Source organism: Rhea pennata, chromosome 12, assembly GCF_028389875.1.
Source record: "Rhea pennata isolate bPtePen1 chromosome 12, bPtePen1.pri, whole genome shotgun sequence".
Classification (NCBI taxonomy): Eukaryota; Metazoa; Chordata; class Aves; order Rheiformes; family Rheidae; genus Rhea; species Rhea pennata.
In genome coordinates this window covers 21,150,744-21,169,477 of record NC_084674.1, presented here as the reverse complement: position 1 = coordinate 21,169,477, position 18,734 = coordinate 21,150,744, and the positions used below count along the sequence as shown (strand labels likewise).

The 18,734-nt window shown below is 39.2% G+C and overlaps 1 protein-coding gene across 5 annotated transcripts in view; it reads right to left on the bottom strand.

The window, feature by feature from the left end:
- The window catches only part of POC1A (POC1 centriolar protein A), a 59,465-nt gene that overhangs the window by 17,389 nt on the left and 23,342 nt on the right, over nucleotides 1–18,734 (bottom strand). For all 5 annotated transcript variants that reach the window (XM_062585760.1, XM_062585755.1, XM_062585756.1 and 2 more), the window contains exons 8-9: nucleotides 15,172–15,240; nucleotides 11,895–11,993 (exon numbers count right to left, since the gene is read on the bottom strand). In XM_062585760.1, the coding sequence (XP_062441744.1) occupies nucleotides 11,895–11,993; nucleotides 15,172–15,240 (168 nt within the window). The remainder of the gene's footprint in view (nucleotides 1–11,894; nucleotides 11,994–15,171; nucleotides 15,241–18,734) is intronic.

The window sequence follows — 18,734 nt, the reverse complement described above, 5'->3', positions numbered from 1 at the left end:
GAGAACAACGACACCATGGCCCTCCTACCATGACTCCAAGGAAAAGGACAGGGTTTTGTTTTTTTTTTTTTTGTTTTGTTTTGTTTTGTTTTGTTTTTTTATCCTTTTGGGTTTTCCGTACCCAGGTGCCCACTCATTAAGGTCAATAAAAGCTTTGCCCATGTGAGGAAATGCAACCAGGGTTTCATAAAATGTGCTGGTATCTGCTGTGTAAGTAGTTCAAATCTAAGTGAATCTCCAGAAATCATTTTGGTATCTATTTGAGAGATGACAATGATAAATTTAAATACTTTTTATGAGCTAAAGAAAACAATCCTTCATCAAAAAACGTGACGGAGTCTGTACAGTGACTCAGAGTGACAGGTCATCCTCCATAAAACAACTATCCGTACTTTTGTCATGGTACAAATACAGCAGTGACATCGGTTGAAGTTGCACTATTAGACAAACTTACCTATTGACCTGTTGATGCATCCTCTGAATCTGACACTGCTAAGCATGAGTGTGGGTTTCTGGGGAAAGCCTTGCCCTGACATACTAAGGGAAGACAAAAACATTCAGAAACTTTCTCTTAATAGCCAAACTATAACCTGTGCCTATCACTGCCTAAAGGGACAGTAAACTTGACAGAAACCTTGCACCCAAATGAGGAAGAACTTAATTGCCCCCAGGCTGAAATTGTTTCCAATTTTGTAAAGGGGGACTAAAATAGCCCGATACTGTCCATCAAAAATGACCACCACCACTGACCAAGCTACAGCTACCTTTGTCTCAAAAGCAGTATAAAGCATGTGGTGAGCCAGCCACTACTGATTTTAAAGTCAAGATGTTAAAAAAAAAAAAAAAAAAATACAGGAAGAGCCCTGAAATATGCATTGGCTTCATGACTGTCTCAGTACTGACAAGTGTCACGATTGCACAAGGAGAACCTGTGCTCCCTTCCGACTCAACCGCAAGGTAAAGCGCCAGATGAGCTCTGGGGAAGGGCACCAGGAACAACAACACTGCTGTAGAGGTTTAATCTATTTTAGTCAGAGTTCAAGAGCATGATTTATTCAGCACAACGGAACAAATGTATTTGCCATTAAATATCTTATTACAACATCTGCTTATTAAGCACTGGAAGTATAGCAAGAAGCAGCTGAACATTAAAGGAAGAATGGATAAGCAGTTTTAGAATACAATACAGCTCTTAGCGATAAAGGGAAAACAGAAGCGATTTATTTATAGCAACCACTTAAAGACAGCACAGTGCAACTACTTGGGGAAGAGGGAAATTCAGCCACCATCCTTCCAGAAGCCTTCCTTCATTTCTGAAGCCTCTGATGAAAACAGTTTTAGCCTAACAGCATTCGAGCCAGCTATTGCCATGCTGATCTGGGGGGCAAATATTAACTACAAAATACATACACATCAGTAGTAAAATCCCAACGGACAGTGGAAAAAAAAATGCCATTTAGCTTTCTAAATGTTGATATTTAGAACAGACACTGCCAGGATTACAACCTATCTGAAAATTTTACACCTACTAATAAAGAGTAGTATTCCTGTAATTAGATCTAGATGAAATATTTCTCCTTTTCCATTCTCTTCCTACCTTTCCCCACCAGAAGAGAGGAACTGAGGTCAGGGTTCTTTTCAGCTTTACCTCTAGTCACTTGATTCAAGTCCTGAAGTGTAAATAGTTTCTCTCTCTTTTTTCTTTCTTCCCTATTAAAAGGATAGCATATGCCTCTAAGATTTTTTTTTTAATCAAGAAAAATGGCACTGCCTTTAAGCAATGCATAAATCCAATTCATTATTCAGCAAGAGCAACTAAATTCAATAGCTTAGCTAAAACAAAAAAGGAGGAGAGAGGATTGGAGAGCGGAGGGGAAAAAAATGTAGCATACACTATCTATTCAAACCCCAATACTGCTAATCCAAACAAGAGGAAAATATCATTACATTTTCTTTTTCTTTTTTTTCTTTTTTTCTTTTTTTCTTTTTTTTTAAAGATGTTTCAAGTAGTCATTTTCACCACAGGTAAAATGATATTTTAACTGTATTCACAGAGAGCAACAGTGACATCCAGTGGAAGCATATCAGCTTCAAGGTAAACTCTGCAGGAAGGTCAGCTGGAGTACACCATGCCACATTAGAGCACCTATTAAGAACTGAGAGGCAACTTCACTTCTCCTTATGAAGTACAAAATATCACGGACTGAACATGGGTATTCAAGCCCAAACATTTCCCTAGATTGGGAAAACCTTCCTCTTCAAGGTAGCACTGGCACTGCAAATTCTGGACCAATCACACCTGCAAGACTGGCACTATTCCCCATCTACTCTCCAAACCAGCATACAGTAACAGCCAGGGTTAAGACACAAATTCAATTTGTTTTATGAAACAATTTAGACCCACAGCTCATCTCTGCTCACCTCTTATCCTAGCGCTCAGTTTGATAATGGAAGAAAAGAGGAGAAGGGAGGTAAAGAGAGCATTACCCCTCTTTAATTTTCATGTGTATTTCTACCTAACACTGAGGGGTGAGTTGGGTTAGATATGCAAGAGGCCAGAAACGTTTCAGACAGAATCCTCTTCCCCACTGGTGCACTGAAGATACCAAATTAAAACATTTACACTTGGCACACCAACAGTAACGAGCATGCTGTTTCCCAGGCCAAAATATATTAATTCTGTAGTCATCCTCAAAAGAAATATGGTTATTAGGTATATCTCAAATCTCTTTAAATCCCCAGGCACTTCTGTGCCAATGCCTCAGTGGAGCACTGGCAAAGGCAGGCAGATGTGTCTGTGTATTTTAAACAAAGACTCATCATACAATCTAGTTCTACTGACTATGGTACTGGAAAGAAATAGGGGTTGACAACTACTGGCCAGTTACAGTATTCAAACAGACATGAAACCAGCCTATTCATAAAACAAACAACTGCACTTGGACTGGGTTTTATACTTACTTACAAAAACACTAGAATCTCATCTCTAAAAGTGACGCTATTCCATATTTTTAGGCCCAGAGCAGATTCGCACTCTGTTCTTTTTCCCTTCAAGTAAGCCTTCCTTCAGACAGCTGTTCATTTATCCACCTCTTCTAGTTCACTCTTCCTTCTCCAACTTACCTGTATCTTTGATAAATATCACATCAAGCTTACTTCAAGCTTGTTTTCTGGCCCTGTCTAAAGTCACTTTTGGGAAAAGCTCCCAAAGGAATCGCTGCTAAACACAGGAGCAAAGAAAGCATTTATCTTCAGCTAACTTGAGCTAACTACAGGCTCTTTTACATCAAAAGCAAGTTTTCACAGCAAAAAACAAAACACACACAGTGATACCATGAAGTATGAACAACAGCTTCTATGTCATTTTGCTCATCAGAATCATTCATCTCTTTGCAATGAAGCAATATATATAAACAAACACACATATATAAAAATATATAGTAGTATCATATACATTTATACTCACAAAACAACAATATGCTCATTTTTTATTTCACTCATTTCAAGTTCAGATTTCAGCAGAAAAATTTAAAAAGTCTTAAACTTTTAAGGCTCGAGTCATCTTCATCCATCTCTCAAAGCTGACACAGAACAGCATCTTGGAAATAAATAAAAATCTTGCCTCTGTCTCCTCTCTGAATCATGACTCAACTATTAAAACAAGCCACACACAGCAGCAACATAAGTGGGTGAATCTACATTCGTTAGCCTGAAATAGTGCTAAACTAAAAAGGCAATTTTTATTCTGACCCATAATGCCTGGTATGACTTGCCTTATTTTGCTTGAGTATCTTACCACACTAGAAGCATCAACTGTTAACCCATGAACAAACCCACTCACTGCAAAAAAAAAAAAAAAAAAAAAAAAAAAAAATCCAATCCTCTTATTTCTGCAAAAATCTTGTCAAATGAGAACACCATAGAAGATGGATGTAACAATACAGCTGCTTGTATCTGCTAATCACCAAAGTTGTTGCAAGTCATTCAAAGAACCTTTGAAAGCCAAGCGGACACAGCCTGCATCCTGCCTTCGCCCTGTTAAAACAAGATGGAGAAACTATGATAACCGTTCAGCAGTGAGACCTAAGAAATGTTAAAATACAAAATCACCTGTCTGTATCTCTGATACAGTCCGCAGAGTTAGAGAAGGATGGCCAGGACACACAAGGCAGGAGTTTCAGAGGAAGTGCAGCGGCTTGGGGACAAACGCCACTAGCTTGTGAAAAAAAAATCAGTTTTATCCAACAACGAAAAAAGGCAGCAACATACACTACTAATGGGCCAACAATTAATATCTTCCAGGAAGAAGCTCCTCTCTCATCTGCTCATGAGGTAGACACTGATTTCATGGAGCGAGCGAAGAAAATTAGTTTGGCTCCGATGCAGTTTCCCAATCAAATTAGGATGCAGAAAGTCAGAGATCTGCAGTAAAACTCCACAAAGAGCACAACAAACTGATATTGTTATCCAGTTCTGCTCAGATAAATTCAGGCTTCCTTATATGAAGGAAGCTGGTACCATTGCCAGACTTTATTCTTCAGTGAATTAGAGATGGACTGCACGGCTCATCTGGATCAAGTCTTTCTAGTGATGAAACTGAGAGGTTACCCCCTCAGCGGTGACCACCCACAAGTGACTCTGCAGCAACCCCACATAACACTGATACGTAGATTATCTGTACCACAATGGAGGAGATCAGACAAAATTTGGCAAGAAATACCAGAAAGGCCACTAAATACACAATATAATATCAAGCTTGTATCTCAGTTGTTATCAAGAACACAAGTACTTAAAGTGATTTAGTTATTAGGCAGTGAACTCTTTCTGGCCCACACTAACCATAGTTTCTACTAATTATACTAGTCTGCAATAGGAAGAACAACTATTTTTCCAGCGTTCATGAGAATGTCAATCTAGACATTAAGAGATCAAGCACGCAATCTCGACTTGCCTTGTGTTCTCACCAAGACAGCTCCTTAGTCAACCAAGTGTCCTGTACACCTTTTGGAATTAGAGTTTATCCTACCATAAATCTCTAGTTTCCAGTGAGATGCACAGAAAGCACCACAGGAATACACTTCCTACGCAGAAAGAGCTACTAGCTGCTTGAGGTAAAGAAAAGAGAAGCCTGGAAACAGAAAAATCATCATTCTGGATCTCAAATAGTTTTCTGCTCAGATAGCAGAGCAAGGCAGAAAGCAGTGGAAACATGGATATCTTGAGCACTTTTCACAAGTATTCTCTAAGTCAATAATCTACATACCTATTTCCAAGACCTTCAAGACTTGCTATTTACAAAACTCCTGCAGTGGGAATGCATTCTCCTGAGAGATCCCAGGGAAATAAAGTGCGAATCAGTAGATCAGGAAAGGGAACAAAAAAAAAAAAAAAAAAAAAAAAAAAAAAAAAAAAGATTTTGCAGACTACATTTAACTGGAGGACTGAAGGCTGGATCCCCTGCTATTGAACACCAGATTCCTTCCTTCCTTCCAACTCTTAAAAGAGAATGTAGTAGAAGAATGGTGAGTAGGTGCAAATTACAGCACATTCACTGGCACAGAGCTGCTGCTCTTCAGTTTTTAATAGCATGAGGGGTGCTTAACTATGTGAAGCTTCTTCTCAGGAGGAGATTTCACAGAAAGTGTTTTTTTTTTTTTTTTTTTTTTTTTTTTAGAAGAGCATTCATAAGCATTAAATTAGAGACAGCTACTGATTTGGAAGCCAAAAAGTCAAAAATGAGAAAGCACATTTGGCATATGAGTACCTCCAGGAGAATTTATTTATGCAAAGAATGACTTCCTAACAGAAAGAACTGCTACAGTCAGCACAGAGAGCACTGGCTAAGCACAGAAGGCACGTAAGGTCAGAAAACACGGGACAGAGGGAATAAACACAACAGGTAGATTTGAATATGGAAGTTCAGTTGGATTTCAGTAGACTTAAGTGAACTTGACAGTCTTTTTGCATATTTTTCTTTAAGAATAATTGATTTATGAACTATACTGGTTGTGAGAATGTGTTTTTACAGTAATTTCTTTTCAAAGAAAAATATAGCTCCCAGAGATATAAACAATATTGCAGTTATATAAAAATGTGCTTACTGAGACAGCAAAGGGCACATCATCCTTTTCAAGAAATTCATTATAGTTGATAATTACGCAGACTCTGGTTTGCCCAGGAAGGATTTCCCAGACAAACTAAACAGGGAGAACCATGCTGAAATGACAATCTCCTCATAAAGTTTCATGGATTACACAAGGAATTAGTCTCCAATCCTATTCAACAAAATCATTTTGGAAAAAGCAGACATTGAAGAAATAAGGCATCATCCAATGCCTTCTGAAGAAAACCTGAAGCCCAGTACTGTAGAAAGACGCTTGAATGCCCATCTAAACCAAGACACATTTGAGGAGTCATGGGCTATTTGCCTTTCATTTAAAAATCCCATCTGCTGAAGCGGTGCTCTTCCAAAGCTTCACTTTGTTCACATTGCAAATGACTGTGTCTGCTATGCCATTACCTCTCACATTTGGAAACCCTGCAACTGAGTACCATTTACCTTAAGAGCAAGGTATTTAACACATTTGTGTTCTTGAATTTTAGAAGAGCAGAAGGACTCCCTGGCAGACGAATGACACAGGAGAACTCTGCACGTCTGCTCAGTGAGTTGTTTCCCAAACCATCATACTAAGGGATTACCTGCTCTTGTGGCTGTCTCCTACCCAGTCACGTGAGTGGGTCTCTCCAATTCACATCAGGAGCTGAAAGCTAAGCAATGTCATTCTGAACTAGGGTAACTAACACACTGGCTGTACTTTTTAAGCTAGTCCTACAGCTTCCTTACAAAATCAAAAGTTTGCATATACGAGTTCTCCCAGAAAAAGAAAAAAAAAGAAAAAAAAAAGTGTTGCATCCATGCACAGGGTCTGTTTAGGTTACATGGCTGCAGAATCCACAAACAAAGTGGCAAGAGATACACGTTTCGTCATCATGTCCTGTGAGGTTATCTTCTGCCATACCTATTACCTCTCTCACCAGAATCCACTGAGTCTGAGATAATCAAACCACACACAGTAGTTGAAAACTGTTTCGTACACTGCCTTTTGGCCATTTGAAGCCACCGCCATTAAAGATAGTTCTGCTTTTGAGGTACTGTCCCCTGAATGGGTTTCAAACAAGTTTCTTAGGAAGCTAAATGCAACAGCAAAAAGAGCTTCAGAGACTTAGACTGAAAGTCTCCTCATCAGCCTCATCCTTTGCAATGCACTACTCTCACGGAGTTGCAACACGCCGAAGGCAGGCCTATATTGAAGCATGACTAAAGAGTCTCTACATCAATTACATTACTTATTTCCCATAATATTGTGTGAAAAATTATATTCATCAACTTTTTATTCACTATTTTCAGGGTAGATTTAGCTAAACATCCAAGCACTTTCTAAACATCTAACTGCTGACGTGACCATCATCTGTTCACCATTTGTTCTTAAGACTTTACCATACATGGTCTTCGTGGAATTAGTCAAACAATAGCAGCATGTCTATCATATAATGAACTACCTGTTCTTCTACACTCATGTCAGTTGTAGATACATGTAGAAATCTTTTCTTATATTTAAGAAAAAAGAATCCATCACGAGAACCCCAAAATAAAACATGTTTATCCACTCTCTGGAAAGATTACATTGCAGTATTAAAGATACTACATCACAAGTAAATGTTCTTAGATCTGATATGCTACGAAAATAAGTTTTTTGATTTAATCCTACAGATCTTTATACATATCCTTATGTTCACACAGAATTACTGACCTTAAGAAACAGCATATGACTCCATATATATAAAGTCACATGCAAAATCCGTGCCTTACGTCTCGACTTTCCTTTAGTGGTCCTCATTTCCCAATTATTTCAGCGTAAAACGTGAATTTACTCAACTCCTTAGTATCTAGATCAAAGCAAACACCTAAATGCTAATAGAATCAAGACACAGGACTATAAGATTTCGTCTCTTCTAATGAGCTCTACACAGCAAGTATGTAGGGGTGCTTGCCCCTGAACTTGGAGTTTCCAAAGCACTTATTCAATACTTAGTAACAGCAGTCATTAGTCGATTATTTATAAAATAGCTTTTATTTCTGAACCATCATAATTCTGATTTAACATTCAGAATCTCTGAATTCTGGCATCTACACTAAAATATATTTTAAATTTACTTTTGGCAGCTTTAGTATTCCCTATCACTTTCCTGTCTCTGTCTACTCTACCATAGTCATGACCAATTCCTGCTCATCAATGCTTTCCTCTTTCACTTGCATCCTGCTTTGAAAGTAAAACTGGCATGTGCAGGGACTAATGGATCTCCCAAACCTCACATTTACAGAAAACACAAGAAGGTGGGCAAAGCAACTTTCAAGCTCATGCCTACTGCTACAATGAACCATAATTAACTTTAACCAAGTGCCTGAGAAAGTAGCATCTTCCAAAGGCTGCAATCTCCATCTACCTATTGAAATGAAAATTATTTTAGAGCAAGTTTGTTTTCAAGCAGCTCATCAACCTTGACAGTGTTTCATGCTCCTTTTATCCCACCAGTTACTAAGGATTCTTTTTTTCTCATTGCCAAGCTAATTTTGATGTCTGCATTCCATTATTCTTTCTTAGCACATGCACGTTAGCCTGCCTCTCCCCAAGAGAAACTGGGTACAAAACAGAGCGTATTTACGCAGCCACTGTTTCGATCAGCATTTATGCTTTCACAACACTTAAGAAGCAGGGGGGGAACCCCAGAACTAGACATCGCTGCATACACTCTCCTTGGAAAAAATAATCTCTTCGATTTCAGTAGAAGGTGGATATTGATTCAAGATGTGTCAAGAGTAATGTCCACTTATTTAATGCGTGCTGAAAAGGAGTACTGCCAGACATGACTTTCGGGTATAGCTACATGTAAAAGTACGTCTGCAAAATCTGTGTTATTTAAGAACGCAATCTTGGCACAGCAACACGGCAGTGGAGGAAGAGATGGAGCAGCTTCCCTTTTCATTGAAGGAAAGGGCGACTTCAGTATGAATCCAAAAACACAAGCTGCAGTTTTACAACTAATTTTGATGGGAGAGAAGCAGCAGAAATAAAGTTGACCTTAACTACCTACCCACCCACCTAAACCCACCTACCCAAGTACTTCATTTTTAAAAATGAACATTCTGCTTAAAAGAAAACGGAGCCCTTCTGAAGAGGGCTATATAGGGAAATAAGTCTTACAGGAGGTTGTAGCAATGACAGTGCTTGTTAAAGGGAGCCTAAAATAACACATTTCTAAAAGATAAAAACTAAAGAACTTTACTTGGCAGTCTATTATTTTTTTCTTTCATGGATGGACACTTTATTATGGAGTTAAAGTCTCCATGTTCAATTTACATGCACATTCCTTAAAATAATAAGCCATGCCATTCTCAGAGTTACTAGCTTCTTTTTAACAATGAAGAAGATTTCGTATCAACTCTAAAATTTAACTTAATCGCTGGGATTCAGTACAAGCTCTTAGACTATGTTGTTTATTCTGTATCTTCCTCTTCTAACCTTATATTAAAAACAGTTTGATTGAAGTGTTGCACTCTTAATAAAATAAAATACAAAGACAGTCAGGATTCTCTTACTTTGCATTTCCACGTTCTTAAGTGTGGACAGCCATTAGCAGAGACTGTTTAGGTCCTGATTTTGCATGCTTTATGATTGTTCTTGTAGCAGACAGCCACAGCATGGCTGATACCCCCCAAAATAGTATCATCTTGATTTTGGCAGCCCAGATTAGATTGCGTAGCACAAGAGAGAGGAATTAAAACTCCATTTCTTTACAGCAGAACAGAGCTGCACTATAGTTCAAGGCAAAACAGGAATGATCCTAACCACTATAACACCATATTTGCCCCAGGAATAAACCAGAAGGAAGAATCCCATTGACTTTCACTCTCAGTTTGATCTTCCAGAAGTTTTATGTAATACAAGAACTTTCCCACATTTTTTATTCAGGTACTACCATTGGGAACAGCAGCTCCCATGCTGCATGCCCAAGCCAAAGGTGGCATTCGGGTGTCACTTCAAATACTGCTTTGAAGTAATTTAGGTCTCCAGATCAAAGTATGCCTCTTCAGCATGCTTCAACATGGATTCACTCTGCCCTCTGTAAAAATGTAACACCTGGTCCGATCCAACTTATTACGCCTCTCAGAATTTGCAGTTCTCAGCTTCCCATGGGCCCAAAGCACAATCCTTGTCAATCAACATTATATAACACGGACTTGCTTCTCAGCAGTACGCAAATACAAACAGTTGGTCCCATCAGCATCCACGGGACATCTGTCGAGGAAGCCGTTTTCCACGGGGGAATGCAGCTGTTTGAGGAAGGACAGATGTTTGGGTGGGAAAGTCATTATTCAAGGGTTTTGTTCAGAAGTCACCTTCAACACATATCTTACCACCTGCTGATAGAGGTTCTAGAATTAGCTAAGTTTTAGAAGAGAAGGCATTTTTTCCTTTCCTTAAATTACCACTGAATAACATGTTCTAGTAATGATAGCTGTACAGATTGGGGTAATCTTATTGTAATACTGTATTAGAGGATACCTTGTCAACACTATTTATGCTACTGCTAGGAATACTACCTACTGAAAATGGTATTTCTTCCATATAGGCTTTCTCTGTCTCTGCTACATTTCAGCCCCGAATTATACTATGCAGAATATCTGAAATTAAAGCAGACAGAGTTCAAAGTTAGTCCAGCTCAACGGGCTAATAAATAAAGATGTCACTGGTTTCATGGTCTGCAAAACTCTAGGGTTAGAATACAGGAGAAGAGGGAAAGAAAGGTGTCAGTTTTAGCCAAAGCTAGCCAAGGACCAATATACACTTTTACCTCCTCTCTCTTTTTATGATTGCTTTCTATCTTTTTCTCCTTCTCACTCAGCATTTGCATTCTGTCTTTATGGCTTCTCTTGACCAAGCACTCCACATTATAAGGCATCAGCTTTACAGCTGTAACAAGCTAGGCTAGAATCTTGTCTTTTACAAAATACTATGGCTACTCCAGCACCTCCAGCAACAGACTCAAGTCCTCTTAAAGTAAAAACGCTACTGTGTTTGAGAGAGAACATATTCTGGTAGCTCAACAAAAAGCTAAGCTGATCAGACTATGAATACTGTCACAGAGCAACAGATGTCACTTCGAAGCTTACCTTTCGATTAAGGTACCTCAGAGATGCATAAACCTACTAGTTCACAATCTATTTTTCAGCTTACCACACACTGAAGCAGATGTGCCAAAACACAGCCACTGTAACAACGTATTCCAGAATCCTACAGGTATAGTCAAACATTAAAAAGGTCTAGAGTGATATGACGCAATATAAAAATTTAAGTGAAGCATTGCTATGTGCAAAAATTATAACTCATATAGCCAATATCCTTAAACTGCTACTTTTGTAACAGTCATGATGTCCAACATCAATACTACACTTGTATCAGTGTATATTCTGGAACAAAACACTAGTATGCTATGCCATCTATTTCTAACTTTTGTTAACTCTCTGCACAGACATCTTGTCTCTATTAGCCATTAATTAAAAAAAATATTCTGAATAACATCTATTTTTAAGGCCGACAGCAGCCTGAACGTTTCATTTCAAAAATGACTTCAGTTGCTACTAATGTCTGGGCTTTCCCATGTACAATACTGTCCAAGCCTACCACAAATTCTTGAACACAGTGAAAAATGCATATATATGCACTACATGTATTCTTATTTTTCCAACTATTATACTTAATTTTCTTCAATCATACTTGCTATGGAAGTTGAAGTGTCTACAGTCAAGCACCGATGAAGTTATGCTGACCTACCAGACTGTGATGGGTCCCATCCACGTTACTGCCAGCCTTCTGTGTTTTCAGCACATCACCATAATCTGCTGCATCAAAGTTAGTCTTCCATACCATCACCTGCAGAAAAGGCAAGTTGCTAAGTTAAGTGTATCAAAACTTCCAGTCTACCTTTACTTAAAGGTCAATTTTGCCACCACATCAGAGAAGAGTCAGTCTGCCAAAGGCAGCTTTACTTTTGATCAAATCACAGAAAGATTGAGGCTGGAGGGGACCTTTGGATGTCATCTAGCCCAATCCCCCCACTCAAGCAGGGTCAGTCACCTAGAGCAGGCTGCCTCGGACTGTGTCCAGACAGCTTTGGAATTTGTCCAAAGATGGAGCCTCCATCTCTCTGGACAACCTGTTCCAACACTCAGGAACTAAACTAAAGATTGTTACTTGTAAATACATTACTGAACACAGATGTAGCGCAACTGAGTTCTCAGTGGATAAATGATCTCTTCCAACTCTACTTCAGTCAGGAACATCATGGCACTAATGCTACCTAGAAAACTTCAAAGCGATATGCGGAACATACCATTAAACCATGAATATATTAAAATACTATGTTCTATATTATAGCACTTATGAGTCACACACCAAACAGCTAGTGCTTGGTTTCCCCTTCACCCCAAAAGATTCATTCTCAGAGAAAGGAGAGATTAGTACTTCAAAACTCATACTAGAGATCTTAAGCTATTTTTCCCACTAGCTACCAGAAGTAAATCCTACATATAGGTACCTCCTCTCCATAATGCATTAAGTATCTATTTTAGAAGAGGCGAGGAGCTACAATCAGGCACACTAATGTATCACTTCAGCATATTAGGAGCAAATCTATGAAGTAAAATCCTTGGCCATGAAAAAGGTTTTGTCCTTCCTTTCTGTGAAATACATAGGGACTTTTCTTTTGTACTTGCACGTTTATCCGCTGTGTGACAGAAGAACAGACGATGCTCTTTTACAGCACAGATCATGCCTTCACAATGGACAAAGGTGCTACTACAAAAACAGATGTTGCTACACAGTCTAACATGGGGATTAAGAGAAGTGCAACATAGCTCAGTGGAGACATGACAAAAATGGGTGCCTACTCATACTCATACCATTTCTTGGCATTGAAGTCTGCCTTTATCTTCAGGAGGGCCGCTCATGCTAACCATATTCAAAATTAACATGTATTTGCAGCACAGAGTGCAAGTGACACCTCTTGATTTCAGTAGACTCATACAAGAGCCTGGCTAAAAAAACTCAGTAATTAAACATGTCTTTTCAGATGGGTCATAAGCACTATATATTTAAATTCCTTCACAGAACTTTCTCTCTGACCTATAGAGTTTTTCTGGATTATCATTATTTCTCATAATTTCTCTCAGGTTCAGAAAGAGAGTATTCAGGGAGGTCCATTCCGATGAAAAAGATTCATAGACTATAATACTAGCAATCTAAGACTAATGCTGTTTTTATTACATACATACATTGTACATTAAAGTTTTTTCTCCAGGTATGAAAGGCAGCATTGTCTGCATTTTCATATACAAACCCAACAGGAGCAAGGCAATTCCTTCATGAAAGCTAAGAACAGGAAAGTTACAGCCAGTTTTCCCCAAACACACTTTCAGAAAGGTTTGCAGCTCCGAGCTGCAATAGAACTGGCTTCCAGAGAAGCTTGTTTATGGTCAAATGCCAAAAACATACCTTTCTACAAAGGATCTTTCTGGGGGAAGCTTTACCATTCACTGTCTCATTTTAATAGTAGCAGGAGACATTTTAAGAAAAAAAGTAAATCATACTTGCAATGAGCCTTGATTTATAGAAAGAAATTCCAACCGATGGAAAGAAAAAGAAGGATAAAACAAAAGCTTTTTAAAGGAATGTCCTTCATACAATGGAGAAAAGTAGGCTAACTCACCCTTTTTAGTTAGAAAGCAAAAGTTAGCTTTTTGGCTGTCAGAACTGGAAATAAAAATCTATATTCCATTTTTTTCCTATTGAAAATAAACAACAATGAATTGCTATACAAATGCAACTTCCAGCGTCATCTCAGCTCTTGAGAGCACATTAAACGGCAGCAAAAGGCACTTTTATTTTTTGTGTTAGATAAGCATTTCAAGAGCAACCCTTAATAAAGTGATCGCAATATAATTTAAGACAAAAAACTAGATGCTTCTCTGTCTCTCTCTCTCCCTCCCTCCTTTGAAAACCTCTGATTTAAAAGCTTAAATGAAAAGCAGTCTTGGAGAGACAGGATAGCAAGCTATGCCATCTTTCTTAGCTGGTCTATGAAAAGAAATTAAAAAGCAACAGCTCCTAAAACTGTCACCAGCTATGAAGAGCACTGCAAGTCACTTAAGGATGGTACAGATATACTGAGTATGTTTTTGCTTCACCCTGCTGACAACAGAGAATAAAATCCAGCGGCTTTTTATAAAGAAATGTGAATCTAGATTACAAATCAAAACCAAAAAGCGTAAGAAAGAGATACAACTCCTTCATCCACCAAAAGCTTCTACACAAAGGCGCACAAGCAATATGAGATATACAGGTTCTTAGTCCCGGTGCACATATGGAGCTGAGCAGAGAAAAGTCCAACTCTGACACAAAAAAAGCTGTGCAACTGCAGCATTTGTAGAGTTTGGCAGCAGGTTACCATTAATCAAAAGACTTGCAGCCTGTATGTGTGTCTAATCAGACATGAAACCATTTGGTCTCAGCACTGGAAATGGCTTAATATCAAGTACGACTGACAATACAAATTTGTGGGAGGAAGAGAACATTGGGAACTCTGAAATACAAGGTCCTTGCCTTGCACATCAGTAAAGTATGGAAGGCTACCTACGGGAAGTTCTGCCTGCTTTCCTTGTCCTTACACGTTTCCCTCAGAATTAGCCAGTAGTACATGCCAGAGAGAATCCTGGGCTATGCAGATCGTCAGGCTGACTCAACACAGTCATTTTTACACCCCTCTAGCCCAGTGCCCAGCAGCAGCCAGAAGCAGATGCCTCGGAAAAGCATGTAAGAAACAAGGCCTGTATATAAAGGTAATACTCCCTCCGTTTCATGTGCCTCACTCCCAACCCATTCAGCTTACATGCTTCCTCAGTCAGAAAAACCTCTGTATTTAATACTCCTCATCATTTTTTAAACAATCGTTTTCTTTAAAAAGCAACTAGGTACACTAGTATAGCTATTAAGAGAATTAAGAGAAAACAGTAAGAACAGGGCATATCATTATCAAATTAAAGCAGTCACATACCTGTTCATCAGAACCCCCAGAAGCAAACAAGTCTCCAGTTCTTGAGAAAGCTACGCAGGTGGCTGGCCCCTGTGAATAAATTTAAGGGATAGGTTGAGAAGGGCAGCATGGAGGGTAAGGTTATAAAGCTTTATTTACTATAGCTTTACAAGATACTTCACTTTTGACATCAGCAATCTAAAGGCAAAACTTAGAAAGCTCTTATCAGTCACATAAATGGCCCACAATCAGCATGCTGATCTTGCTAGTAGTGGGTTACTGTTTCCCACATTTTTCATGGAGTTTAAGACACCTAGCTTTGCTAATATGAATGACATTAAGACAGAGAGGAACAAACTAAATTTAACTGCTTCAGCTTTTTCCTTGTTCCTCCTCAGTCATTTGCTCTTCCCTTTAGAATTAGCATGTCCTAAAACTCCTGTTTATCTTTTGAAAGAGGTGAGAGTGTTTGGATCTGTAAGCGCAGCCTTCAGCTGGGGCCCGGAAGAAAGCTTGCTCCTAAGCCATCCTTATGGAACGTTTGGAATTAGAAAAGGAGGTTTAAACAGACACAGACACACAGAGTACAGCAAACAGTACTGAGAGAGACTGTTAGGATAAAAAAAAATATCCCCAATACTGACAACATTCAGCATTCACATATCATATGCCATGCCCCATGAAAATCAGGGTTTTGAATCACAACTTCGAGAAGTGATAAATTCACCTGTCAGACTCCAACTGCCAAGCCTTAAGATTTCATATTTTCCAAACTCCTCTTCAGAGCATGAGCACTAGAAACATGAAAGAAAAACCCGCTAATCCAAGATTCTCACACAATAATACGCATGTGCCACCTACTTGTGCAAGGGGCCACAACTTTGCATGTTATCCAAAATACTCAAGGTACTGGCACCAGTAGACACTGTATTTCATAGACTGCAGTGTGCAACACATTCCCCATAGACAATGGCACAGCATTTCTTTGAAAATATATAGCTGTCACTAAGGGACAGCACAGAACACGTGACTGATGCTGAAAATAGCCAATAAGTAAGGCTAGATGATTGCTTCCCAGGCAAGAGGTGAAAGATGTTCAGTTCTACAGCTTCAGTTTTCTAGCAAAGCTAAAAGATTTAGGCAACTGTTATTATGGTCTATATATTTCTAGGCCATTCCATGCAAACTGCCCACTGCAGAAGACCCAACACTTAAAGCTATCACCACTCCACCGTGGCATAACTTCAGAATACATCTGACCAACTACCAAAGTAATCAATCAATTATGCCTCATATATCTGATTTTTATAAGACAGACAGGGCTAGCAGCATTTTAAGTCAAGGAATCTGTACAAGCAGAACAACTGAACATATGTTCACTTCAGTATTCAGAGTAGAATCCAATTACTCACTTTGAGACTTGAGAGTCAAGACCACTGTGCTCAGCACAAGAGGAAGGAAAAGACAAGGACTGAGGAGTGCTAGAAAGAACAACAGAAGGGCAGGTCACTGAATGGCAGACAACAGCATCAGCAGAACCCACCTGCTTTTGTAAATTAGCCTCAACTTAAAGAGTGCTACAGATTACTGTAGAGTTTGGCAGGAGGCAACTGCTCTCCTTTGGATACACATTAACAGGACAAAGTCAACACAGGGGAGAACATCTGAAGCTATTGGAGACGATGCCACAGAAGCACTTCTTCGCAGACCCTCACCTGTTAGAGGATGTAGACAAGCAATGACAAAGGCTTCAAACCAAGCAGGCACTAGGCACCTGCAGCAGCACAAGAGAATGCAAAGAGGAGGCAAGCACTACTTACGGCACTGTTGCTTGCTATTTTCAAGCTACAGGATAACAATCTATGTAGATTTATGTCAGTTGTCAGGTTTAAAACTGCTTTTCTCTTCGCAGTAGTTTTACAGAAGAGATGCCAGAACTAACGTGTCCATGATCACCTTTGCACAGCAGAGACCCTTGCATTTTGAGGAAGCCGTGCACTTAAACAGTCAGTTCCGAGAGACTTTGAACAGCCTTGTCTGTTCTTTTTCTGAAGCTGTGCCTGAGCAGAGGCAGGCATTCCACACCACACATCTAGTTTAATAGGTTTTCAACCTTTAAGCAAGCACTCGGAAGGAAGCATGCGAGAACGATGAGAGACATTCCGAGATGCAGCTGAACAGAGTTGGGAAACAGTTATGTGTGTTAGAGCATAGACGCAAGAGACAAACTATTCTGCTGGGAATAAACAGCCAAGGATGCAGATAGGGAGGTTTTATGGCAGCTACTAAACATACTATTTAGCAGACTGTCTTAAGTCTAAGTTTTTGCCTGAGCTCAAATTAACTTTCCAGAGGCTGCACATGGCCAAGTTTGCTGGGAAAGCAAGCTGAGCTTGTGACAGACTTAAAGAAAGAAAACACAAATACATACTTCCCAATGGAAATAAAGTTATCTGCCTTCAAGTAACACTATCTCAGATATATCTCTCAGATTCTGAGATATATCTCTCAGAAGGCAGGTAAGCAACCTCTCAGCACCCTGTATCACATGGATGTACTATTCTAGCAGGACTACGTCTTCCCAAAGGGTCTTCCATGAAAACCCCACATCTCCAGACCAAATCATTTCTCATCTCCCTTCTTTCTCTCATGTCCTAAAAAAGCAAATTCATCTTTAAAAATCCTGAAGCAAGACGTACATACGAACAACAGCACTTTGGATAAATGCCCCACACTCACTGCAACTTGCAGCCTACAGTCTTCTATACTTTCAAATACGCTGGCGTAAGATTGTGCTGGCAAAACTACAATCTCTATCTGCTCATGCTGTGTTTGAAGAGTTTCAGCCTCCTTAAAAACACTTTCTGACATTCCCATACCATCATTTCATCTGAAGTGATTTCTAAAGAGGTTTATCACCTAATAGTGTAGGTCATCTCGTTATGGAGTACCTAGCCTGAATAGATCTCCTTGCAGTATTTTCAGAATGCACGCACAATCATTAACGTGACTAAGCTTGTTCAGCTAACATGGCATTAAATGGTGCAGTCCTTTCAAACCAACATCACCGTCGTCAATAGACCGAGACAAAGTGTACTTCTGCCCTCTTCTGCTCCCATCTGCTTTCCCCCTACCCCAGGAAATACTCAGCATTCTGACCACACTGTCACTAATGGAGGTTCCCTAAAATAAAAAGGAAAAGCAAAAGACAGACACGGAAAAAGGAAAAAAACAAGTATATAAACCCAGAATATTGCTGAATGATTGAAGTTTCTGAATGAAGTGGGAAACATTATAAACAGTACCCTTCTATTATGTCGGTGCATTATCAAGGTATCAAATGCTGTATTTGAAAAGATTGGGTTCTGAGGATATGGAAGTTTTACTTGTTTATGACAGTCAGAGTGCAAGTCAGGACGCGGGGAGGAACCAGTTGAGACAAAACGTTCAGAAATGAGCACAAGCGAGGAACACACGAGAACAGCAACATTTTGCAAAATGATTTCCTCAGTCTCTAAATATTTCAGTGTATTTAGATAAAATTTAGCACAATTTACAAATCACATCAAAACAGGACATGAATT